The 24,969-nt window shown below is 49.1% G+C and overlaps 1 protein-coding gene across 2 annotated transcripts; it reads right to left on the reverse strand.

Moving 5' to 3' along the window:
- Positions 1 to 15,825: 15,825 nt before the first annotated feature.
- On the reverse strand, positions 15,826 to 21,598 carry HOXD8 (homeobox D8). Of its 2 annotated transcripts, none has more exons than XM_066279096.1 (2): positions 19,076 to 21,598; positions 15,826 to 18,689 (listed from the first exon to the last, which is right to left on the reverse strand). In XM_066279096.1, the coding sequence occupies exons 1-2, from the start codon at positions 19,626 to 19,628 to the stop codon at positions 18,397 to 18,399; spliced, it is 846 nt and encodes a 281-aa protein (XP_066135193.1). In that variant the 5' UTR covers positions 19,629 to 21,598; the 3' UTR covers positions 15,826 to 18,396. The 2 variants fall into 2 exon arrangements, with proteins under 2 accessions (XP_066135193.1, XP_066135192.1); XM_066279095.1 differs by having other exon boundaries at positions 15,826 to 18,692; positions 19,076 to 21,575.
- Positions 21,599 to 24,969: the final 3,371 nt, after the last annotated feature.

Raw genomic sequence — 24,969 nt, forward strand, 5'->3', positions numbered from 1 at the left:
TGCTTCCACTCTGCACTTTGCACACTCCCCTCATCTCACTCCATTGGTTCCAGTGCTTTGGCGATTTTGTAGGGATTTCCTGGAGCCAATTCTAACAAGAGCTCTGATGCTGCCCCAAGCCCACTCCCCTTGTCCCAGGGAGGAGGTTCCTCCCGATTTCCCCTAATACTGGGTGCTCCCACACACCCTCCTTCTTGGGGACACTGGGCCTAGGTTTTATCCAGACAAATTGGGGGAACCTGCTGGGCCGGGTAGGGACCCGGCCGGGATACACATTTTCATATTTGTTAGACGCTGTGACCTGCATTTCACCTTATTGCTCGACTTGTTCAGACAGGTCAAAGCCAACGAGTTATTGATGAACAAAAGCGTTAAATATTCACCTCCCACACAACTGCTCATACAAATGCTTTTGATCTCTCCAGTTTTTGTACTCTGGTCAGCTACCGGGTGCAAAACGTGGGTTTTTAAACAAGGAGCATCAGCCAGAGATCAGCACCCAAGAGCCAAGGCAGCGGCAGAAAGGGGGAAGCCAAGAGGATCTTGGGGTTACTGTATTTTCCAGCCTGAAACCAGAGCCCGTTTCACTTGAGCCAGCCTGGTGTGTAGAGGGGACCTACGTCCTGGGTGAAATCTCCACTTCTGGGGGTGAATGCAACCCCCATGGAGTCAACTAAGCTGCCCAAACTGATGGCAAAAAAACCTGGCCCAAAGCCAAGTGCCAGCTTCTCCTCCCCAGAGAGAGGGTATCTGACCAGCAGGGGGGGGGGGGGCCTGGTTCCTGCAGCCTTCGCACCCGGCTTCGCTTTGCAGTGAGGGAGGGGTCGTTGTTTTTCCCCTTGGTCATCCCACCACTACCTTCATCTTAATGAGACAATCTCCCTGACACTCTACGGGGCCTCCTCAAATGTGTACCTGTCTTCCGAGGCACATGCAACTCAAAAAGATCCAACTTCGGAGCCCAGGGCCCCCAAAATCTATGCCTCCTCCTTACCCTCGCCAATCACCCCCATATTTGCCTGCAACACCAGCGGCTCTAGCGCACGCAGAGATTTTAGAATTGCAGCTACTGAGAGGCAGAGGTGAAGGAGAAGGGCTGTATTCCTCTCTCCTCTCTCCTCGCTCAGCCACTCAGCCGGTGTCCCCAACCCAGAGCCCAAACCATTGAGGCTGGGCAGGAGCGAGGAGGGACTTCCACCTAATGCAGCTCTTTCCAGAAAAGGCCCACTCCACACAGCCGCTGTAGATCGTTTTTCTTCCTTTTCGCTTTTTCTTTCTTCTTTTTATATAAACACACACGTGAGAAGATTGGGCTAGGCGGGACTGGGTAAAGCTGGGCTGGGCTGGGTTGGGCTGGGCTGCGAGGGAGAACGCTTTGCCTTGGTGTTTGGCAGGTTGGTTCTAACAGGAGGCGATGTTAGCCGAAACTTAATAGAGCGGACTGCTAATTAGCTGCAAGCTCTTAACAGCAACGTGCTCCCCTATGGAGCTGCACCTGTACGAGCTGGAAAGCCCGGAAGGTCCAGCGAGACCCAAGAAGACACGGGTGAAAGCCCGCTGCACTTCCCCTTAGTTAGGTGACTGTGGAGTAGGCCCCAAAAATCTTTCCAGGAGCTCAGCTTAGAGCCTCCACCTCCAAAGCGAGCTCCCCTCCCCGCGCGAGGCCCCGGGAGGCAGGGCCGGCCTTCCACCCGCCCACTGCCCTGGCCTGGCCCTGGCCCGGCCCTGGGCCACCACCTCCCCAGCCGGCAACACCGCCTCTTCGCCATTCGGGAGAACCGGGAAGGTACTTACAGCGGCGGTCTTTCCTGGTCCCGAACCTGTTGCAATAAAAACGGGGTTCACTTAAATTCCACAGTATAATAAAGCAGAGATAGATGTAACACAGAAAAATGACAAGGCCCAGACACCCTCACCAATACCCAGACCTCCCTGCTTCGGGTGCCCGCCCCCAGGAACTGCGCCAAGTTCTCCGCGGAGCGGGAACCGCGGTGCTCAAGGGCAGCCCCGCGGAGAGGAGAGTGTGGCCACATCACCACCCCCGCCACGCACCCAGGGGCAAAGCCTCACTGCTGCTTGGCCAGACTCAGACTGCTTGTAACAGGGTTTCCCCAGTGGGACACGGGAAGCGAGCAGAAAATGGGCCTTTGTTGTGGTTCCTTATGCAGAATGGGCTGGGTGGGCGCAAGTCCACTGGGGAGGGGGCAGTCGCTGCATCTGTCCGCAGCCCCAGCTTCCTGCCTGCCTTGCGTTGGGAGCAACTCAGCCCCCTTTTCCAGTTTCAAATTGGTTTCAAATCCCCCAGCCCCAAACTAGCGCCCCCCAAACCTGTCTTCTTCCCAAAGAAGGACCAGCCAAAGCTGGGACTCGCCTTCCCACTGATGCTCCAATTCAAAACAAAGAGCAATTTCCCAGGGAAATGAGGACCCAAATGATAACCTGGGAGGAGAATGGGATTCAAGGTAAATGGCAAGTCTTCAGATCGTTATCCGGCTCTGCGGATGTGGCATCGTTCTGTCAGCACTGCAGCTGGAGACACCACACAGCAATCCTACAGAGCGGTGGTCCTCACAGGGGCTGGGGTCCAGCTTCAACTTTTCAGTCTCCTGGTTCTATTCTAGTATGGTAATCTTCTCTGAGAAACCTTCGAGGCGAAGCCACATCCATCCTCATCCTTTCTCTTTCCACCAAGACTACCACTGTCTCATTCCACTTCTGAAACAGATGCTCCGTGTGGGGAGAAGAGAGACGCGAAGTCCCGCTTGTGAATTGGGAACCCTCAATTCCTAACTTTCTGTGTCCAGAGAGAGAGAGAAGAAAACCGGGATTTTCCTTCTATTTGTTAATTTAGGTTTAGGCTAAAGTTTAGAATTAACTTTGATGGGACTTCTTCCCACCCCAGGTGAAAAAGAGAGGCAGAGAAGTCCCCCACCCCTGGAGCTGTCCTGGGAAAAAGTAGTAAATGACTTACTGGTTTTCCCTTCTAGTGGGAAGGGGAGCTGGGAGTAAAGTGCCTCCTTCTGAGCCAGGCGCTAGCTGGAGCTTCTCACTTTCCTATCGCTGCTCCAGGATCCCAGCATCTGCACTTGTATGCTCTTAACCTAATTTATGGTGGGAATTATATTTTGGCTTGTCAACTCTCAAGCCATAAAACAAAGTTTATTGGAATCACGTGCTCGGAAATAGCCATTCAGGTCCCATCTCTGCAGAACCATAAATAACCTTTGGCTTTAAACTTTTATTCACTAAATAAAGGTTCACTGCAACTGTTCCCCCACATTTAAACAGTTCCAAATATCCAGCATGCAAGGGGGTCATATTCATATCAATACCCCAGGCTTTTCAAATAGCATCTTTTCAGAGACGTCTGTTTAAGTTGGGAGATAGTACTATTTGGAAAAGGCTGGTTGGTGGGCATGTCTTATGATTCTTTGGCTGCATTCACTGTGAGTACCTTCAACTCCTTTATTTCAATCACTTTCTAGCTCTAGATCTGGTAAATAAATAAAGAGGAAAGTCAAAGGCAACTTTTTGCTTGCTTATACCTGAGATTATTTGAGATTTTGTTCAAGCGTCAGTAGAAAAAAGAGTGACTGGGAGAGGCTGGGTGGGCGTGGGGGTGGGGTGGCAGTTGGAGCTAACACTTGGCTCTGCATTGTTGTGGGTGGGATCAGCAGAGTTGAAGGTAGCCACATGCCTAGAGGTTTCTATAATTTGCTTAGATCTGAAAGGAAAGCCTTTGCAAGTGACCAAACTGCTTAAAACAGCAAGACTTGGGGTTTGGGAAAGTGAGAAAGTGGAGAATAGCCCCATCGGAATCTTTGGTAACTGAAGCTCTAAAGAAGGTTATAAAACAATAAAACAGCCATAGTGTGAAGGGGAGAGGGTGTGAGGAAGCAAATGAGGCTCTCAAGGAACCCAAGCCCAGGAAGTCAGTTGTCCCCACTCCCACAGTGCCCCAACCACAGAGCTCAGTGCTCATAATCTGGGGCCCAAACCTGGGTGCGTCCTCCCCCTCCCACTCCTGGACTGCCACTCCCACCAGAAGGAAAGCTTAAGGGAACAGGGGGGAGGGTGATTTCCTGCTGAGAAAGCCCAGAAAAGGATCTTGGGCCTGATGGCTGCCCTACCTGAGAATGTAACATTCTGTGATTGGGGGAGGTGGGGTGGGAAAGATGCCCCAGCTCCCATCAACAGAAGTAAGGACAAAAAACTGATCCCCAGCATCCTTTCATAGGCTGCCACAGTTGCCACCAAACAGTGTGAGAATGTATGGTTTTTAATGATTCTGATTAAAAGAATAGATGTTCTGTGTAGATTTGTAGAGCACACATACATACATGATTTCTAAATAAAATTCAATTGCAAAAGGTCTCACCAGCACATCCCATCAAACCCATGAAAGAGATCCCTCTCCAGAAAGATTTCTTTGCATCCTAATTTCCACCCATTCTCCATGCATTTCTAAACCCATTTCCTGATTTGACTTTCATTAGCTAGAAAGCAGGGGGCTGTTAGCCCAGACTGGATGACAGCCGCTTCTCCATTTCCCCCTACTAACCACTTTGGAGGATTTTTTTTTTTTAGGTGGATCTTTTCTTTTATAGTTGGCAGCATCTGTTTTTAAAAGGAGAAAAGATCAATCCTTTAAAAATGGTTTCTTACTCTGTTAGCACTAGGTGATCAGCTTCAAAATTAGTCCCTGTGAAACCACTGTAAAAAATAAAGTTTGAGGGGAAGGAAAAGTTTTTTTCTTTTTCTTTTTTTCTTTTTTTTTTTTTCTGAAGCTGGAAACAGGAAGAGACAGTTAGACTCCCGCATGCGCCCAACCAGGATCCACCCGGCACGCCCACCAGGGGGCGATGCTCTGCCCCTCCGGGGCGTTGCTCTGCCATGACCAGAGCCACTCCAGCGCCTGGGGCAGAGGCCAAGAAGCCATCCCCAGCGCCCGGGCCATCTTTGCTCCAATGGAGCCTTGGCTGTGGGAGGGGAAGAGAGAGACAGAGAGGAAGGAGGGGGTGGGGGTGGAGAAGCAGATGGGCGCTTCTCCTATGTGCCCTGGCCGGGAATCAAACCCAGGTCCCCCGCACACCAGGCCAATTTTTCTTTTTCTTTATGTTAATAAAACAGAATTAATCAAAGGCTGTATAGCTTTCTGAACAATTGTGATGAGCTTCTTATAGGGGTGAGGTGCAGTAAGGAGAAAACCAGGCTGAGTGGGTAGTGTTTGATACAATGCCTGGTACCTAGCTAGTTCAGTAGATATTTTTTGGAATGAATGATAAAGAACGGTGATTGGAACTAGCTTGCAGTCTTCACTGCAGCTTAGAGAAGAAGAATAAAATTAAACAGCCTACTCTATATTTAAATAATAACAGAAAAGTAACCAGCTATGCATAGGGGGCAGGTTGGAAAGGAAGGAAGACAATGAAGCAGACATTTTCAATTACTTTATAATCTTAGGACAGCCAGGAAACATGATTAAGGAGAGAGTGTCTACCTTCCTTCAATCTTCCCTTGCCCACCTCCACTCTCCCCCTCCAGCCCCAAATATTGGGTGCTTCTGTAGATGAATGAGAGAGTGGGAACGGGGAAGGGCAAACTTTGACTAGTAAGAACTTCATGCACCAGGGGGACAGCAGACTGGTTTGGGCTCATTTGTTGGGGTTTCCCAAGGACTTTCAATGGTTGTAGTAGTAGTTATGAAAGAGAAGGTAAGGGAGGAGAGCTTGAAGTCTTCTATTTTCTTTATTGCTTTTTAGAGAGAGAGGAAGGGAAGAAGGGGATGAGAGAAAGAGAGACTGATTTGTTGTTTCAGTTATTTATACATTCATTGGTTGATTATTGTATGTGCTCTGACCTGGGATCAAACCTGCAACTTTAACATGTTGGGATAATGCTCTAACCTATTGGACTACCCAGCCAGGGTCTGACGCCTTCTTAAAAACCTGTAGAGAATTAGTTTCTGGGTCATGTGAGACTATAGGCACTGTCCTTCCCTGCTTGTCTGGAAAGAGCCAGTTTGGGGAATTCCTCCCAGAGAGATCCCATGAGGTAGAGCCCTCATAGGGCTCCTCCTGACCCAGAAGCCAGAATAGCTCTAGGGAAGGAGAAGAGTAGAAAGGGACCTCAAGAGGCATCAGCTACACTCTAAATGTAATGAGGTCTGCCTTTTGCCCACCCTAAGGGCCCCTACCATGTGGTCCCAGGAAAGAGTATTCTGATCTTGACTTTTAGGAGGTTTCTTGCCCAGAGATGGTATTAAGCTTTCCCCTTAAACTAAATGTCTGCACAACCAGAAGAAGTGTGGATGGGACTTTGGAGGAACTCCCTAGGCTAGGGACAGAGGGAGAAAGGAGCCTGCTCAGGCCTGGCACTTAGGGACACATGCTGGGACTGGAACTAAATAAGGGCTGATTTGGGAGTCCCAAGCAGGGAAGAAATGATTCCGTAGTTCCTGGCACTTTGCTCTATCAGTGAAAAAGGAACACTTCTCCTGCTACCCCCACCTAGTGGAATCCACTCATTGGAACTTTGGCTTCCTGTCCTCTGGGAAGAAAAGGTGACTCCGGAAGAAAACTTCAGTAGTGAGAGATGAGATCCAAAGAACGAGCCCTGGGGCAAGACCTTCTGGGTCAGGAGCTAGAATGGCCTTAGAGGTCGCAAGAGCAGGATCTGAGGTGGCTATCTAAGTCCTTTGAGAAGCAAGAACGGAGGTGATATGGCACAGAAGTTGGGGGTGGCTGGGGGTTACAGCACTGCCCTATGCCATGGGCCAAACTCTACCTGAAATGGTTGATAGCAGAAGAGATCGTGTGTTTTGAGAGAAAATATGACCCGGGTGTATTCCTGGTTAAACCAAGGGAAGCATCTTAGCCAAGGGTTGCGGAGGCCCTCACAGGAAAACTCTATTGGCAGAAGTCAGGGAAGCCAGGGCTAAGGGGGTGGAACTTGCTTGCAGGGTGTGCATGCATGTGTGTGCTTTAGCCTGAGGTAGTATTTATATAACTGTTTTTAAAACATCAAAAAATTTGGAAGAGCTGATGAAGATTTTGGGGAGAAGTTCTCTCAAAGACACACCTTCTTATCAGTATGGCCCAAGTCGGGAGCTATGGCTCAGCTATGGCCCTGGAACCTAGATCTTGGAACACAAGCAGATTAAGGAGTAGGGCACTGTTGCCCACTGATCTTTTGCTTTTCTGCCCTTCCCCAGATTTCAAGAGACTAAATTTCAAGAGTATTTTTCCTGGGGCTGTAAAAGAGGGTTCTTGCCTTGGTTGGTGTGAGTGATAGATGGTGGTGAAGGTGACTTCAGGAAGTGGGCAGTGAAGCTGTTCTCTGGCAAGGCCTAAAGCTCTCTGTAGGAGTTACAGATGTGTCTGTGTGGTTGTGAGACCTGTTCTACCTGACTTCTGCCCACTGAGAAGCTAGGGGTACTTTCTTCCTGGGTGTGGCCCTGAAGTATACCTGTAGACAGGTGTCAGACACTGAGACCCAAGGGGGCAGAGTCTATGAGGCCCACTACAGTGATAGGAAGAGTCCGAGAACTATGAGTTCCTGGGTCTGCCACTTCCTATGTGACCAAGCCTAGGTCTGTCTTCTCTGTAGAATTCAAGGATTGAGTGAATGAATTAGGTCTCTTTCAGCTTTAAAACTCTAGGCCTGATTAGTAAGCAGAAAAGAGATAGTGATGATAACAAACACATATTGAATGCTTATGTGCTAAAAAGATTTAAGTAAGTAACCAGTGAGTTAATGTATGTAAAGCAGTTCGAATAGTGCTTGACATTAGTGGTGCAATGTAAGTAAAAATTCTCATACAACTTTAAGGAATTCTCATTAGCCCTACTCTTCAAATGAGGAAACAGGCCCAGAGATCTTGCCCTACTTGCCCAAAGCCACACAGCAGATAAGTGTTAATGATTTGAACCAGGCAGTGGAAACCTACTTACTTCTTTAATATCTCCCACTTAGCAAGGGATAAATGTCCCATTCCCTAAATGTAAAGTTATTCAACCTATAGGATAGTTATATTAGAAAAACCCAATTAGGGAGTGAGCCTTGGGAACTATGGGGGTTCCTGAGTGGTAAGCAGAACTTGGTCCCTGGAGACAGAAGAATAACCATGAAAGCAGAAGAGACCCTTGACCAAGTAGTCTCATATGTAAGTGTGCATTTCTGATTGCCCGGGGAAAGACCGTTTACAAAATGTAGGCCCTGGACATTATGATTTAGTGAGAAAACTTGAGTGAGACCCAGGAATCTACATTATAAACAGGCCTTCATTGAGAATAGCCCTAAAATAGGAAAAGAGGGAGCAAAACTGCATTGCCAGAAGACAATGGAGGATCCAATGGGGTTGGAGCTTGTTGTTGAAGGTGGGTGCCACTGTTAGTGCAAGAAACGCCCCATGGAGCCTACTAAAGGCCTGAAATGGGAGCAATGGTGAAAGAAGGGCATGTGGGTGGTGTGAAAAAATGGTAGAGACGAGTATCTACAGAGTTCTCAAGCTGAAATGTCAGTAAATTTCGCTCTGGCTCTCAGAGGAAGCCCCCGGGGGATTCCAGGAAGCAGCAGGCCTTGCTCCAGGTGAACCAGAGCAAGGCTCATCAGCCGGCCAGAGGAGGCATTGAACACTGTGCTTTTGAAGGGCGCCCATTCAGGATACCAGGGATCGTGGGAAGGTCAAGTGTTAAGAACAGCAGCCCAGCATGAGAACGCTGTTTGGAACCCCGTGGACTGGGCGTGGCTTGTCCTTCCACGGAACCCAAGTTTCCTGCTTTTAGAAGCCAAGCGCGCGAAAATCGCGCCCCCTCCGGGAAGGCGAATGAAGTGAGGTAGCCCATCTGCCACCCAGGAATCTGCCTTCAGGATCCCAGGCGTAGGGGCAGCCTTAGCTGCCGGTCCTGGGAACCCGCTCCCTAGGAGTGGCGGCAGTGTCTGTGACCCTCCTCAGAGGCAGAAATCACTTTGAGAGCCTGGGTGGAGGGTAGATAGAAAGAAAAGTGGGGTCACGTGTCCTTCCCCCCTCCCCGCCCGTGCCCGCGCCCGCGCCTGCTCGCTTTCTCGCTTGCGTCAGGGGCAACTCAGGCAACGCAGCAGCCGCGAGATGCTTGTCCTACAGCGCCTCCTCCTGGACAAGGCTCCAGACAGCTGAGCAGAAGGAAGGCACCAGCCGATACTCCACGCCCGAGTTTCTTCGCGTGCGCGGAGCTCCCTCTGCACCAGAGGCTGTGAGCTCCTCCTTCAGTGTGTCCCCGGAGGCGGCCCGAGAAGTCGAGAGGTCTGTGAGGCTGCCTCCTATTGCCATGAATGCCTCCCCTATTAATTAGGAGAACCCAGAAGGAAAATCCTCCAGTTTTTCTGTTCACTTATTTATTTGACCGCTCTCTGCTGAGCCGCTGGACCCCGCAGAGTCCTCGAATATGCTGTGCTGGCATAACAAGATCCGGGGAATGATGCGGCTGAGGGACTGGCCTGAAGTTTGGCGGTCTGAACAGGCGCCAGAAGGAAAGGCCTTTTTCCAAAGCAGGAGCATCAGGCTGAAAAATATCTGTACACTTCCCCGAGAATCACAGATACAAAATGTTCTTTCAAGATAACATCTTGAAAGAAGATTTTATTTCCCATTGGCCACTAGTTCTGATTTGCAGACTGTTTCTAAAGTACAGATTAAAATTGGGGCGGAGTGGTGAGTCAAGATCATTGAAAATAATGTAGTCAAGGGCAAGATGTTTAGCCATATTTAGACTGAAGGCTGGAATAAAAGCGAATCCTAAGAGAGGGAGGAGTGGAGAGATCGGGTTATATTTTCCTGCTGAGTCCACTCGCCCCCTCCCCCCATCGGTGCTTTGCTGGTTGGATACCCCGGTTAGGCTATTTCACTGCACATGCGCCAGAGGCCGGTAGAGCGTGGGTGGCAAGCGGTTTGGACCTGTGCGGGTGATGTGCCTGCCATACATGCTCTGCTTCGGCGCCTGTTTGTAGCGGCGCTTAGACGCCTATCTCAGAAAGGCAGGAAACATACTTTTCTTTTTCAGGAAAATCTGCATTAAAAGCGCCAACCATCCTTTCTGATTTGCAAGCTCTGTTCCGCAGACTCAGCATAGTCGCCATGTTGCCAGTGAACATTCTCAAGGTTGTCATTTGGACCAGCAATTTCACATCTAGTGCACGGCGTCTCCGGAGTCGCCAATCAAGGCAGGGGGAGAACCGCCCTGCGTTCAGAGAGCACAGCTTCTTCATTCTGCACAACTATCGAGTCTAAGGGACCCGTTTCTAGAAGGAGGGGATCTGTTCAGACCAATTCCGGAAAAATGACCCTAAATTGGACTTAAAGCAGAATTCCGAGTTCTTGGTGGCTTCTCCCAGCTTCCGGTGCCCCCGCGTGCCCTGCCCCGCGGCCGCACTGCGGCAAGGCCTTAAATACCTCTAACAGCTGCCTGCCAGCCCAGAGTGAAATACTGTCTTTGTTCTGATGTCCCCTGCTTCTCAAGCTCAGAAAACAAAATTCTGGCGAAATATATTTATTTGGAGGAGCATCTGACTGGAAAACAAGTTTGGTTTTCAGCCCTGGTGCTTGGCCACATTTATAATAGCGAGCTTTGCTGCTTTTTTTTCTGGTCCTTGGAGAGAGCGCAAGCCCAGCTCGCAGCCTGACCCGTAGGCAACAAGGCCTGGACGTGCCATGGGCTGGATCCCTGATGTATAAATGGATAGGGATTCAGGCAAAGGACCCTAGGAGTTACACTCCCCAGCTTGTGAGCTCAAAGGATACAAGTGCTCTTTATTTCGTTTAATTTTTTCATTGGTTAACAGAGGCAATGGGGGGCATTTCCGGCAGTGGCAAAAGTGTTAACCAGTTCCTCGAGGAATAAGTGGCCTGAGTTCAAATGTGATTTGCAGATTATTCTTTAGATGCAGTCAGCCATTTAGTTCCAATAACTCTTAATGCTACCACGGGCTTAAAAAGAGCCCTTTAGTCCTCGATATCTATCTGCCCGTGACATCACCCTCTGCTGCGTAATTTGACCTGCAGCCTGCCCAGGTTCCTAGTCACTTGGGTGCACCCAGCCACCGAACCCAAAGAAAAGCAACCACAGCTCTGAATACCAGGGCTTGGCCATCATGGCTTCAGTTCCTCCCCACCCCCACCTTGGCCACAGCCGTTTAGGGGCTCCTTAGACTCTGGAGCTGCCAGCGAAGGGCCTAAAAGTCCCTGACCAGGGCCCTGATTTTTCAATAGTTAATGCTGTTTACTAATATGAAAGATTCATCTTAACAGCCATTGTACTACAGTAAAAAAAAAAAAAGTTACAAAATACGGACATTCTAAAATAAAAAATCACTCGGAATTTCTTATTTGTGAGAGATCATAGTGATCCGCGATAGCTTGGTAGACGTCAGCTGGCCACAAATTGTGGCCCTCCATTTTGAAACTAGCGTGATTTCATCGTTAATTACTAAAAATATCTTCTTACAAGGATGTCATTTACTGTTTAGAAATACCTTTACAGACAACATGATTATACTCGAATAGCTGGGGATACTTTAAGTTAGATTTTACCACTGGATGCTTTGTGGATCATACCTCGCGATGCGCAGGTCCACGCCATGCGCAATGCGGCAGATTGTCCAAAGGTTTTAACATTGTACTACGCGTCCATGCGTAAACAGGCAATAGCATTTGAGAACTACATCCTCAAGTACCTACCGTTCAAAATCCGTGGGAGAAAATGGCAATTTTTTTTTCTGTAAAGATTTTCTTTTGGCTCACAATGTTTAATGTTTCATTTCAGTAATTTTGAAATAGAGGGGGAAATGTTGCTATAGAATATTGATTTGTAGGCAAAAAACAACAACACAACAGCACATTTAGAGGGCAAAATATCTACCCTTTTTCTACTCTGGCAAATAAGAAACACACGCGATCTTTGAACATACACATGCTTCGCATTTCTGGAATGTCTAATAGGTTTGTAACCCAGGCCCTGAACCATATATTTCCTGATTCTACAACCTTCCCCCCAAATGCATCCATTTTGTGACATAAAACAATCCAAATTCACCTTTCAAATTACTAGGTGTGAGAGGAACCATTTTTTTACTTATTACAAGATTCACTAAGAATTATAAAACAATTTAAAATATTTAAAATTCCATCTCATACACAAGGCCCAATAAACCATAAACCCAAGAAATTAGTCAGCATCACCCACCAAAAGCCTAGATGAACAAACCAAGCACATCCCAGGTACACAGAACCCACCCCACCCCTATCCCAGCCCCAGCCTACAAAAAAACACCTGTTTGCCTTCCAGGTACCTCTGAGCACAGACAAACCTCCTAACACTGTACTACAGAGTGCCTTCAGGGGACCCAGCGCAGCCGAGCCACCCAGGAACTCCCCACACACTCCCCGGGGTGGGAACTGCGGGCTCTCGCCCCAGACAGTGGGGTCTTGTCTGCGCTCTCCGTTTCTCGGGATCCCCAGGAGAGAGGGGGCTTCCCTTCCACTTCTGCGCTCAGCGGGACCCCACCCGGGACCCCCAGGGAGGACCGCTCGGAGTTGGCGTGATGAAGGGACAGGGGGCACAGACAGCTGACCCCAGGCCCCGGGGAAACGCAGAGGGTCGGGCGGGACTCACCGAGCTGCCCCCGAGGACGGGCGCCCCGAGCTCCGCAGTGGCCGCGCCTGGGGCGCCAGGCGGGGCGGCTCTTACCCGGAGGCTGCGGGCCGGAGGCGGAGGTCGGCCGGGGAGGCTGCTGTAATCCATGCGGTGCGGGCGGTCTGCGGGCCCTCCTGAGCGGCAGGGCCCCGCCACGTCCGAGGAGGGACCGCGCTGGAGCCGCAGGGCTGCGGCCGCAGGGAGCAGGCCGGCGGGGGCTCCGGCCCTGGGGCTCCTTCCGGGCTCCCCGCCCGCCGGGCGCCCCGCGGCTCCGGAGGCCGCGGCGGCGCTGCTGCGGAGCGGCCGCGGGGCCAAGCCGGGCGCCGGGTGGGAACCGAGGCCGCCCGGAGCCCGCGCTCCCGCAGCCGGCGACTGCAGCCCACCTCTGCGGAGACAAAGGTTAGGGAAAGAGGGGGTGCGGCTCGGGGAAGGCAGAGTGGGGGGGGCACTCGCCTGGGAAATCAGGAAAAAGGCCGTGGAGGCGAGCGGCGCCTGCACATGACCAGCCGCAGCCAATGACGACCGCAAATAGGTCATAAAAAGGTCTATTACCAAGTTGTAAATTTTCTTCAAACAAAAAGGAATTTACTGCAATTCCTTGCGGATTTTGCACGTACAGCTAGCAAGCGCCATGTTTTTGTCCTCTTTCTCTCCTCTCGTTTCTCTTCTCTTCTCTCTCCCTCCTCCCATTTTCTCTCTCCCTCCCTCCCACTTTCTCCCTCTTTCCCGTTTCTTTCTCCTCCCCTTACTTTCTCCCCCCCCCACACACACACACAGACACAAACACTTTCTCTCTCCCTTTTCACCCCTTCTCTCTCACTCCAACCCTCCAGGTCTCTCTCTCATCTTCCTTCCTCTCTCCTCTGTCTTTCCTTCTCTATATTCTATTCCTCTACTCTCTCTGCCACCTTTCTGTCCATGATTCTGACTCGTTACCTTTTCTAAGAATTTCTTGTTTTGTTTTGGTATGCCTCTAAACAGCTGTCCAAATTGGCGTTGTGTTAGAGGGGAAATGAGTGTAGTGTATTCCCAGGCGCTTGCATTGGTGATCCTGGCAGTCACCACCCTCCAAATTTCCTGGAGAGGGGGGTGACACTCGGCTTCTCCTCCCCTTACAGAAAGGCCAGCCCCAGAAGGCAGCCCAGCACTTTTGGGTTTTGCCCCTCTCATCTTTTGGCAAGCCAGCGCCAGTGATCTTGCACAGAAAACCTGTGATCTGCAGGCCAAGAAATCCCACGCTCCTTCCTAAACCCTCTCCAACATAAATTGGGGTCCCTCCCATTTCTTGGGGTTTCTGCAGTAGGAGAGTGTCATAGTCTTTTTACAAACAGTCAGTGGGTTTTAACTTTTTTTCAGAGGGAACCATAGCAGCAGCCAGAGTTTTAAAAAATGTTCTCTCTCTTCCTCTGTCGACCCCCAGAGAGTCACCAACCAGCTCAAAGGCTGGGAATGGTTTTAGATACTTGTCAACTTCTCAGAAAAAAAAGGGGGGGGGGGGTTGAGCTCCCAATGCCTGGTCTTTATCTCAGCAGAAATATCTTTTTGGTCAGTCCTGGGTTAGAAGAAAAGCAATCTTTCTGGATCCCCTCTGAAACCCTTTGTTTGAAGTCTCCCCTAAGTGCAATTCTCATTTCTATGGAATTTAATTCTAGTTCCTTTCTTCCCTTGCCCCCCAAATGTCTGTCCATTGAAAAGCCTGCTCAATACAATGTTGCAAACAGGATTTATTGATTCAGGAAAAGAGCAACTCCTGTTTCATTCTTTTTTTTAAAAAAAAGTCATTTTTCTTCAAAGGTAGGAGTCACACTTCCCTTGCACTTCTGATAGGTGCTGCTCCAGTGAACCTCAGCTTAAAAGTGAATGTCCTTGGCTAGTCCTAGCATTCCCCTCATCATGAATACCTGGGCGTGGCCATCCAGGCTTCAGAGCCTGCTACCTGAAAGAAATACCCCCCCATTCTCTCAAGGGCACTGTCTTTGGATTTCTAGTAATATGTTTGTGAATATTTGCATTGGATGTCTATGTGTAAGTTCTCTGTTATTAACATCCTCAACACCCAGTGAGTAAGTACCTAAGTGGGTGTGCACCTAAGCAGGAAGTGCCTAGCACCCTCTGGAGCAGGCCATTTGTATTTCGTGAAAAATTTCCCATGACTTTGGATGTTTCTGATTAAGGGACTTTTGTTGCCATCTGCCAGCAAGTGTCATATTCTTTCTACAAAAAAAATCAGTGGGTTTTAGCTTTTTTTGAACGGAACCATAGAGCAGCCAGGGTCCTTTAGAATGTTCTCTCTCTTCCCCTGTTCACCCCCAGATGCCCAAGGATTCAGCAAGCATTGGGGAAGCAGAGGACACATCTTGGATGTAAAATAGCAATACATTCTCCACTGAAGAATAATAGAACAATGTTTTTAATTATAGAAGGATATGGGGCGAGTTGTTGGGCCCTCCCAAGCTAGAACTTTACACTGGTCTATTCATGTGGAACTGAACATATTGTTCAATTCTAAAATTTTCTGAGAAATAATCTCAATTGTCAGATTTCCTCTTCCCCTCTACTCAGATAAAAGCAGAGCTTTATGACCCTCCTTTTCAGCTTGGGGAAGAAGGCTGGGAAAAGATTCTTTGCACTGAAAAGGCAGCTATATTTGCACTCCCCCCCCCTCCACCCAGTGCAAAGATAAGGGATGTGTTGGGCTTTGTGGAACATCACAAAGTGGCAATCCCTGAACTGACTTCTCTCTAGGAACCATTGAGACTCCCACCCTCTTTTGTTTCTGGTCCTTGCAAACAGAGAACCTAAATCATTTAAAAGGCGTTGTTCTTTCATTCAATGTTAACATTACAGTGTTCTATTTTTCTCTAAACGGTTTACAAACCTCTCTCAGCAGATTCCCTAAGCAGTCCAAGGAAGAGAAGCAGTTGCCTGGGTTTGTATAGGGTTCTCTGAAGGCTTATGCAAATTTCTGCAGCAAAAAATGTTTGCCGCACCCCTCAGATATTTTGAGCCAATTAGAAGGGCATCTACTGGGCTTGTCACTGCGAGTCTGTCTGCATGAAACACCATGATGAGTGATTTCTAGCCACTGTAAGAAAGAAGGTGGTGAGTGTATGTGATGTGTAATTCCCTAAGCTCTTTATTAGGAGACAAATCTATGTTTTTCTCAGCTACAAAAGGAAACAACATACCGACATTTATTACCAACACTTTCCGCACATGTGTAATCTATGTATATATATAAACCCACCAAATCTATACCAAAAAGTAATCGTTTGTATATGTACAAATACACCAGTAATTGCAAGAGTTGTTTTCTGTACATGAACTACGATTTTACTATGTGGCAGGGGAATGACAGGGCCAGAAGGTACAGCACTTCCAGAGTGGCACAGACAGGAAATACGGGCATTTTCACCCACCGCTTCCTTCTAGAATTCCACATCCATCCATGTCCCAGGTTCCCCACCTGATAGTCTCGCTCGTATCAGTGGCTCTAAAAGTGATATTTGGGGAGTTTTCTTAAGTGGGAGACAGCAAATTTTGCTCCTAGAGGAATCCCTTAAACGGAGGGCAGCTGGAGGTTAGCCAGTGGTCTCTGGCCAGCTTACCCCCACTCTCCCACAGGCTGTTCCCTAGTCACGCTCTCAGGCACCGGGTATCCTTGCTCTGTATCAGCCAACAGAGTCTCAGGCAGCACACAGAGCAAAATGTTTCCAAATCCAGCATGCACGTTTGCAGCTGTCTCCTCTCCTGCAAGTGTTTCTTAAGCCCTGAACCACCCTACCACCCATGACTTAAAATTGTCTTTCCTGGCTCAGGTCAGCGAAGGCCACAGCCATTGTCTCTTCCCTGGATAGCAAGTCAGGTGGTGCTTTGCCTCTGCCCAGATCAGTGACATTTCCTTGGTCCTTGAAGCAGCACGCAAACAGCCCACCAATGCTTGAAGGTTTAATCCACCCCTGAAACTGTAGGATTCCATTTACTTACCTGTGCAATAAATGTCACTGTGGAAATTAAATGTACCTCTTTTTAAAATAAGGCACTTAGAAAAAGCAGGGCTCTTCAGTATCTACCTGACAAAGGTGCTTTCTCTTTTGCGGGGAGAAATGTTTACTTGAATAGCTCCTCTCCTGCCCCTCTTCCCCCTTCTCCTCTGTCATAAAATGGCAGCTGCAGGAGCAGCCTCAAATGGAAAATGGATATCTTGTTAATAACAGATCCCAAACCCCAGCATTAGTGCAGGCTCAGCAGAATAAACTGTGGTATAACCTGGACTCTGGGTCGTCCCCCACTGGGCCTACAACCCGAGTCCTTTGTGAAGTTCAAAGCTTTCGCAGTATCTTAGCAAGGTTATTTAGAGCAAGATGAAGCTAGGGTAGCCAGCCAGCCCTCTCCGGAATGAAAGTGAGCTTCCCACCACCCTGTATTTATTTATTTTTATAGCATGTATGCATGTAACCCCGACCTTTGTTTCTCAAGTAGGTGCTTTAGCAGAACGTTGCCTTCATGTGAGCAAAGGCAATTGTTCCTGACTCAGGAAAAGGGTTATTTGTGGCGCTCAAAGACACTAGCTCTAGAAAAAAAATCATTTCTTTATTAAGGAGCTAGCTATGTTCTGGAGTGGTTGTTTACACTCAGATTGTTCTGTATTTGCTCTCAGGGCTTGTTTCAAATGGTGAGGCCATCCTGGAGAACAACAGAGGACGTACCAACCGACATCTGAGATGCACATAGCAAGTTGGATCAAAATGAGCATGCAAACAGAGCAAAGGAAATACAAATAAATATGGCACCTACTCAAGAATAAAAGAATCACAGCGGCAGCCACAGCATTGAGAACTAACAATTTCAGTGGATACCAAACCGAGTTCAAAACGAAAGGAAGTTGAGAAAGTACAGGCATTCTACAAAGCGATCTGCCGGAGTGAAAAGTTAATGAATGAAAATGTTATAATTGGCTTTTCAAGTATTCATTCACTCTAGATTATTAAATTGTCATAATTTGTATAGGCTATAGGAAAATTATTAAATGTCAACTTTGACATTGCCCTGAACTTCTGTCACTGGCCCAACATTTTCCTCAAACTTAAGGAAGCTGCAGAGCCAGGACTACACATTACACTCTTCAGTTAACATGTGCTTTTCAAACATTTGGCCCAGACTTTTCCCAGAGATACTACGTTTACAAAATAAAGAAACCTCTTAGGAGTAAACAAAAGGCACCTGAACCATTATAAAAGCAAAGATAAAATACATAAATAATACATTTTAATCAAATAAAATAAAGTAAATATTCTGCAGGCATAATTTTTTAAAAAATTAATAGACTTCTTTTAATTTACTCACCATAAAGAAAAATTTTAAATGTTCAAGTGCACTTGATTAATAAAGTACTTTATATTCAATTCTTTAGTGCTAAATCATTAGGAAGTTTATGTTATTGAGGCAAATCACCAGCTCAGACATTAAAAACTACCATTATAAAAATTTTGCTATAAAGTCAGTATCAAATGACCCTTATATAGGGCAGCTCAAGGACTGTTTCTATCTGATACAAGAAACATTTAACACCCAAATCCCTCTCACAGCACAGAAACCTCAAGAGCAGTGCCATGAAGGTAGCTTGAAATACAGGCAGAGTCCTTCCAACAAAGAGAATTGGTGGTGTCCACCAGCATATGTTGATCATCATCTTTACTAGTCTGTGGCAAAAACGTAAAGGTAGAAGTTAATTCGTCGGGCCTTCAGTCCTGTCTTCCTCCAGCTCTTGGGCTTCCTTTTTAGCTTCCCCATCCTTCACCTCCTGTCGGGAAACCGGGAATTTGTCCTTGTTGTTCTCCTTTTTCCATTTCATTCGCCTGTTCTGGAACCAGATTTTTACCTGTCTCTCGGTGAGGGCTAGGGCGTGGGAAACCTCGATTCTTCTCTTTCTGGTCAGATAAGGGTTAAAAAGGAATTCCTTTTCCAACTCTAGGGTTTGGAAACGACTATAGGTTTGTCTCCCTCTTCGTCGACCAGGAGCTGCTGATTTAAAAATAAAAAAAAAAAAGAGGAAAATAAACGTTTTTTAAAATGTCATGGTGCCTCTGCCGGTTGCTAGAGGTTTCTGGAGTGGGTCTAAGGGATGAAATATGCACAACTCTCTTTAGCTCTGATATAAATATATAGATGCGCAGGCAAGAGAGAGAGGGGGGTCTTCACAATTATTCTGCCCCCATCATCTTTTCGTGGTTTCTACTTTAAGGGGGAAAGTCTGTATTACTTTATGAATAAGAGCCACTGGAGCTACACAAGAAGGAAAAGGAGAGGAAGAGGAAAACGCAGTTTTAAAGCTAGAACGTGAGATGAAAGCAGATTTCACCCCCTCTCCCCACTTAAAAAAAATAGAAAAACAACTGCATCCCAACCTTGCGGTCTCATCCAGGGAAACATTTGAGAAGGAGACGAACTCTGATTTAAGTGGTCTGGGTCCTCGCCAATATTACCACTAGACGATTTACAGTCAGGATATTGTACCAGCTCGGCCTCTTGCTGGGTCGTAAAAATCGGCTGTCTCTGTAAGTTATCGTATCCGTAAAACTTCGCGGGCTCCCCGTGACAGGCAACGCGGCCGCAGGGGGGCGGCGGAGGCGGGTGCGCAGGAGGAGGGGGCACGGTCTGGTAGGCTGCGGCCGGGCTGGCTCCGCCGGCGTGGAAGTAGTCCTGGCCGGGGCCCGGGCCACCCCCGCCACCGCACCCCGGCCCGGCGGGCGGTGGCGACGGGTGCGGGTGCGCGTGCGCCTGCGGGGGCGCGTGCGGGAAGCCGGCGGCGCTGTTGCCATAGAGCTGCAGGGCGGCGGCGTGGCGGCCGCCGACCTCGGGCGAGAAGTGACAGTCGTAGTAAGTGGGATTGATGGCCTCGCCCGCCGCGGCCGCCGCCTTGTACTTGGAGTACAGCGGGTTCACGAAGTACGAGCTCATCGGAGCGGCAGCGGCTGCGGCCCGGGGCCGAGATAGGGAGGCCCCGGGCGGGGCGGCGCGGAGCAGGCAGGGAGCGCGCCTCGGCGCGGCCGCACTGCCGCAGGGACCTCTGGGGCAGCCGCCCGAGCCGCCGGGTTACGTTGCTGCTGCCGTCCGCCCGCCCGCCCGCGCGTCGCCTCTCAGGCTCGGCTGCCGCGGGCGCTCGGCTACTGGGCACTCATGCCCGGCTCCTGTCTCCGCCGCCTCGGCCTCGCGCCGCCTCCGTTGCGGGTCGCGGGGCCTCACCCAGTCCCCGCGATCACCGCCCGTCTGGCTTCTCCCAGCGAGCGCCGGCTCGGCCGCAATATAATTGCCGGCGCCCGGGTGACCTGCCCTGCTGCCTCCACTGTTTCCTCTCAGGCACCAGGCGGCCCTCTGCGCACCGGGACAAGAAAAAAAGTGCACGCGGCCCACGGGGACACTGTTTGCCTTTGGTTTACAAACCCCCGCTCTGGAGGGAAAAGAAAAAAAAACACCCTCTGCCCGCCGCCACCTCACCTCAACCCCCCCGCGACCCCCTCCCACCGCTCTCGCCGCCGCCGAGGCTGCCGTCCCCGTGCGCCCCAGCGAGGCATTTTCGCACCACGCCACTGAGCCGAGAGGGAGCGAGATGGCAGCGAGATAACCGCGCGGATGGATCCGCGCGGAGGCGCCAACGTTGCTCTCGACGGAACTGCTCACGCTGACCGGGAAATGCCTCCGCCGGCCTTAAAGGGGGCCCGTAAAGCCGCACTGCCAAGGGCTCGGGTGCCCCTGGGGACCAAAGGAATGTGGGCCGCGGCCATGGGGCGGGGGCGCGGCAGAACCTTACACTTGGGGCGGGGGGAGGCAGGAAGGCCACTCCCAGGAGGCTGCAGAGCAAATGACTCTCTCCCCTGGCCCCTGGAGCAGCTCTGCGGAAGTTGGCCGTGGCTTTTGCATCTCTGGACACGAGGGCGCAGCCCAGGGAAAATGGGCAAGCAGTGTAGACGGACCGGACCGGATTGTGTATTTTGGGTTAGGTCCTAGTTTGATAAAAGGCCACAGGTGGGCCCCAAACCTGGCATTATCAAAGTGAATCGGAGTTCTTCTTTTCCAGGCGAGCAGACCTTGTGGAAATGAGATGTACATTTACCCTTGACGCACTGCACGCCTGGCTGAGGCTCCCAGGTTAATTGATATTTAATGGAAATCATGCCCATGAATATAGTTTCCATCATTTCACCCTTGATAGACGTCAGCGCCAGGCGCAGTGGGGAGGCTGAAGAATGTGGGAAGGGAGGCATTAACATTGCTGAGGGACTAAATGGAAAAGCGGACAGAAATGTTCCAAAGCGGGAAGGAGGACACACGCTGGGTTGCATGGTCGTTCCTCCGGCTGGACACGCGGCTCCTGGGTCTCAGCCCAGGTGTGGAATGGACCTGGGCAGGCGGTGGCCCGGGCGGAGCACGGGGGACCGATGCCTATGAGTTCTCCACCCCTCATCGAGCCTCGGGGCCGGCGTTCAGATCGTGCCGGCTCCAGGCGGCTGCGGGCGGAGCCCATCTCCGGCTTAACGATTCTAGTTCATCTGCCAAGCATAATTATTGCAGAGGGCAGGCGCCGGGCTTAGCTTTAAAAGTTACTAATTTTTCCAAAAGGGAAGAAAGAGGAGGCTCATCCTAGCTTGTTAAGTATAAAGAGAAGCGTCCCGAGTCATATGGGCTAGTCGAATGTGAATCGCAAAATATTCCTGATATTTGAAGCTCGCTCTAAAACTGCTTGACGTTACACCACCTTCTCTGCCCCATATTTCTCTCCCCCCTCTACTCCAGTCTTAATATCCAATAAATTGTGATAGGTTTCTGTTGAGTGAGTTTTTCCCTCGCCTGCTTGGACTTTTTCGTGCGTTCTTTAGGTGACCGAGCCCTTTCCCTTGGTAGATAATCCATTGTTGTAAGGGCACCAGGCCCACCGGCCTTGGGAACCAACTTCGAAAACACGCCCCTGAGCCTATCGAGGATGCTCCCGCTAATGCTGAAACACACCACGCAAATCTCTAAAAATTCCAGATGGTCCCTAAAGGTGCAGAAGCCCAGTGATTTCAACCCCCGCCTCCCCTCCCCGACACACACACACACACACACACACACACACACACTCCTTGTGAGATGCCCTAGCTTATGAGTGCGATCCTGCGATCCTGAGGTCTGTCCTGGGGAATGAATACCATATTTTGGAAATGGAGAAAATAAGGTAGAGAGGCATAACAAGATAATTTCTAAGACTCTTTCCATTGTTTTTTTACAGGGAATGACTAGAAATGGTTAAACGAATTGCTAATAAATCTTCAGAGGATATAGGCATGCTTTGGTTTTTAAAGCAGTAGAGTGCAGGAGACTTTTGTTGTGGGGGTGCTGGAGGGCAGGGGTTTGTTTTGTGTGTTTTCTGTCGCTTATCTCCAGGTAAAACTTCCTTTAAATCCTAAGGCTAACGAACGTATTCTGACAGTTAACGATTTGTATTTTAACCTTGCAAATACCCAATTAAAAGAGTATTGTTTTCAACAAAGCCTTGAAACTAACTTTGTAATTGTGTCTTTTTAATTTCACTGTTTTGTATGTGAGCCTTTGTGTGTTTAAACACTCAATGAAACTGGGTTTTGGAATGGAATGGGGGGGGGAGAGAAGAGTGAGCCCAGATCTCAACAATGCAAGGCATCTTCTAGAACTGTGTGATTTCTGGGGGTGAAAAATAAACACAAATACTACAAAATTCATTTCAAGAAAGCATTACAACACATTTCCTCTTGGAACAAAACACTTAGTTTTTCCTTCAAGCATTTTGTTTATAATCTGAATGGGGGAAAGAGCACGATTAACTTGGTAAATAAAGATCTATGCTTTTACAACCTTCTGTTTTGATAGAACGCATTAACTTGCCATCCTGCTTATGGTTTCAGCTGTGCCATAGTTCAGATTTTCTGAAATCCTGACTAAGCCAAAATTTTATCCCTAAAACATGGCTGCAGAATTTAATGGTTCACATTGCTTCTTTTTGTTAAATTTATCCTAATTTGGAATTAAAAATAAGATTGTAAATATTGTTAATCAAAACCTTCCTTCACCACAATTCCAGCTTTACGAGATCAGAGTGGAGCAACGGCGCCCTCTAGTGGCCATATGCTATCTCCAGCGACAGAGCTTAACTTCCCTTTATTCAATTCGAACCACTGCCAATCTATATAGTTCTTTAGTTTGACTGGGGCTTGGATCGCTGAGGCTAATAATACTTCATCCCTTTGATTGTCAACTAATCTGGTGCAGCAATCAGGGGCTCCTAAATGCCAAATATATTTTCTGCTCCTAAGAGCTTTCAGTAGTGTCTTTCCCAAAAGTTTCCAGCCCTTCTTTTGCCAGACACAGTAGGTTCTCATTTGGTAATCACCCACAATCACAGGTGGGCTAGATTTAACAAATCACAACTTTCTAAATATCAACTGCAACACGATTTTTTTCCCAGAGAAGCCAGGCACGTCAAAAACTAAGAAAATATGGAAGTTTATTTTGCTTTTTGTTTCTTTTAAAGCTGTTACTCAGCATTAAATCATGAGTATTTGCTATTTTAATTTTGTGATTTTAATGCTTTGGGCCAATTTCACTGGACAGTGGAATGGGGGAGAGAAACCAAATTAAAATCTTTTTGCTAGATCTCTGAGTGGTTGTCTGGAAAGGCCTTGTAGGGCCTGTATTCACTGGAACTTGTGTGCACAATAAATGCGATTTTACATTTATCTCAAAAGTCACAATGAATTGACTAAATATTCTACTTGATTTTTTTAAAGTAAAGACTTTAATCAGCTTAGGTGTTTAGTTGTTTCCTGCGAGGTTAATATTTTTTCTAATTTTTCAAAAGTGCTTTCCTACAACTCAGCAGTAACTATTATATTGTCTGTAAGAAGATATAATTTTCAAAAAAAATATTTTTGCTTCAGATTTTGGAGTGGAGGGCCAGACATTTTTGTAAAAAGGCATTTAAATAACAATTATTCCCCCCACGACCATGTGGCTGGGACACCCTCGGCCTGAGTAAATGACCCAAGATCACTAACCCACCCCCGAATAAAAGGCGGCTTTAAAAACAAACAAAAAAGAACAAGCTAGTCTGTGGCCATAGTCAAATATTATAAAGAGCCACCCACCGTAGACTAATTCTAATACCCAGACCATTTTAAAAATCAGAAATACATCATATCCTTCTTCCTAACCAGACACCCCCATTTTTATTTTCTAAATTCGTACACTTCCCGAGCCCCTGATTTCTTGGTCCAACACAGTCTTGTTTATACTTTATTGTTCAGATTTTAAGACCTAGTTTTTGTCTGCATTTTTTCTTTCCTCCTACAAACACAAACATCAAAATGAGACAGTTTCAAAGCGAAGCGCCGGGCCTGTCGTAAACTCATTACCTCCAGACGTCTCGCCGGCTCGATGGCTTTATGACACCTTGGCTCTTCCTGTTTTCAAAGGGCCCTAGGTACCGGGCTGGCCGCAGGGGCGGGGGGACGCGGCACCTTCTGCCGGATCTGGGCCTTGGCTTTCCCTCCCAGCCCCCCTCTGCTTTTCCTTCAAGTCCCTTCTTTCATCAGGAGCCCCCCGAACTCTGCCCTCGCCCCCTCTTCCGCCCAGCGCAGGCCGCCAGGCGCCGCCGCCCCTCGGGCCTGCAGAGCTGCGCTGCGCCCAAACCCTCACAATGACCTTCATTTTAGCCCCTGAACGCGGCCCTCAGCGGGCCAGGCTGGGAGCTGAACGCACACAAAACCTGGGTGAGGGGAGAGGGCGGTGGCACGGAGGTAGCTTCGGGAAAGAACCTTGACCATTTTGATCTCCTGAGGTCACTTTAGGGCTCCGGTGGGGAGGAGCGGGAGCTCCCAGCCGGACCGGCCAGCCCAGGCGACCTGGAGAAGCTGCTCCGAGGGCACAGTGGCCTTCCCGTTCTGGGTGGTGGGGGTGTCAGTGGCTGGGGCTCCCTGAGTCGGGGTACGTTGTGCCAAAGCCCCAGCGAAGGGTGCCTTCTGGGGCCCCTCTGCCCTCCGAGCGCCGCTGGGAGGCTGACACTGGGTCCGGGCACGGAGTGCGCGGGGTGCTGGAAGCAAACTGGGGGAGGGACGAGCCGCCAAGGCCACCCAGGTGCTGCGCGCCAGGCTGCGTCTGCCACACAAAGGGAGACTCGGGACCTCTCCGAGGGGAAGGCCCTCGGAGTTTTAGCAATGTAGGGGAGACGTCCCGTGAGGGTGACGTTTTACAGACAGAGAAAGCAAGCACACAGCGTTCAGGACCAGTG

This window comes from Saccopteryx bilineata, chromosome 5 (genome assembly GCF_036850765.1).
Source record: "Saccopteryx bilineata isolate mSacBil1 chromosome 5, mSacBil1_pri_phased_curated, whole genome shotgun sequence".
Classification (NCBI taxonomy): domain Eukaryota; kingdom Metazoa; phylum Chordata; class Mammalia; order Chiroptera; family Emballonuridae; genus Saccopteryx; species Saccopteryx bilineata.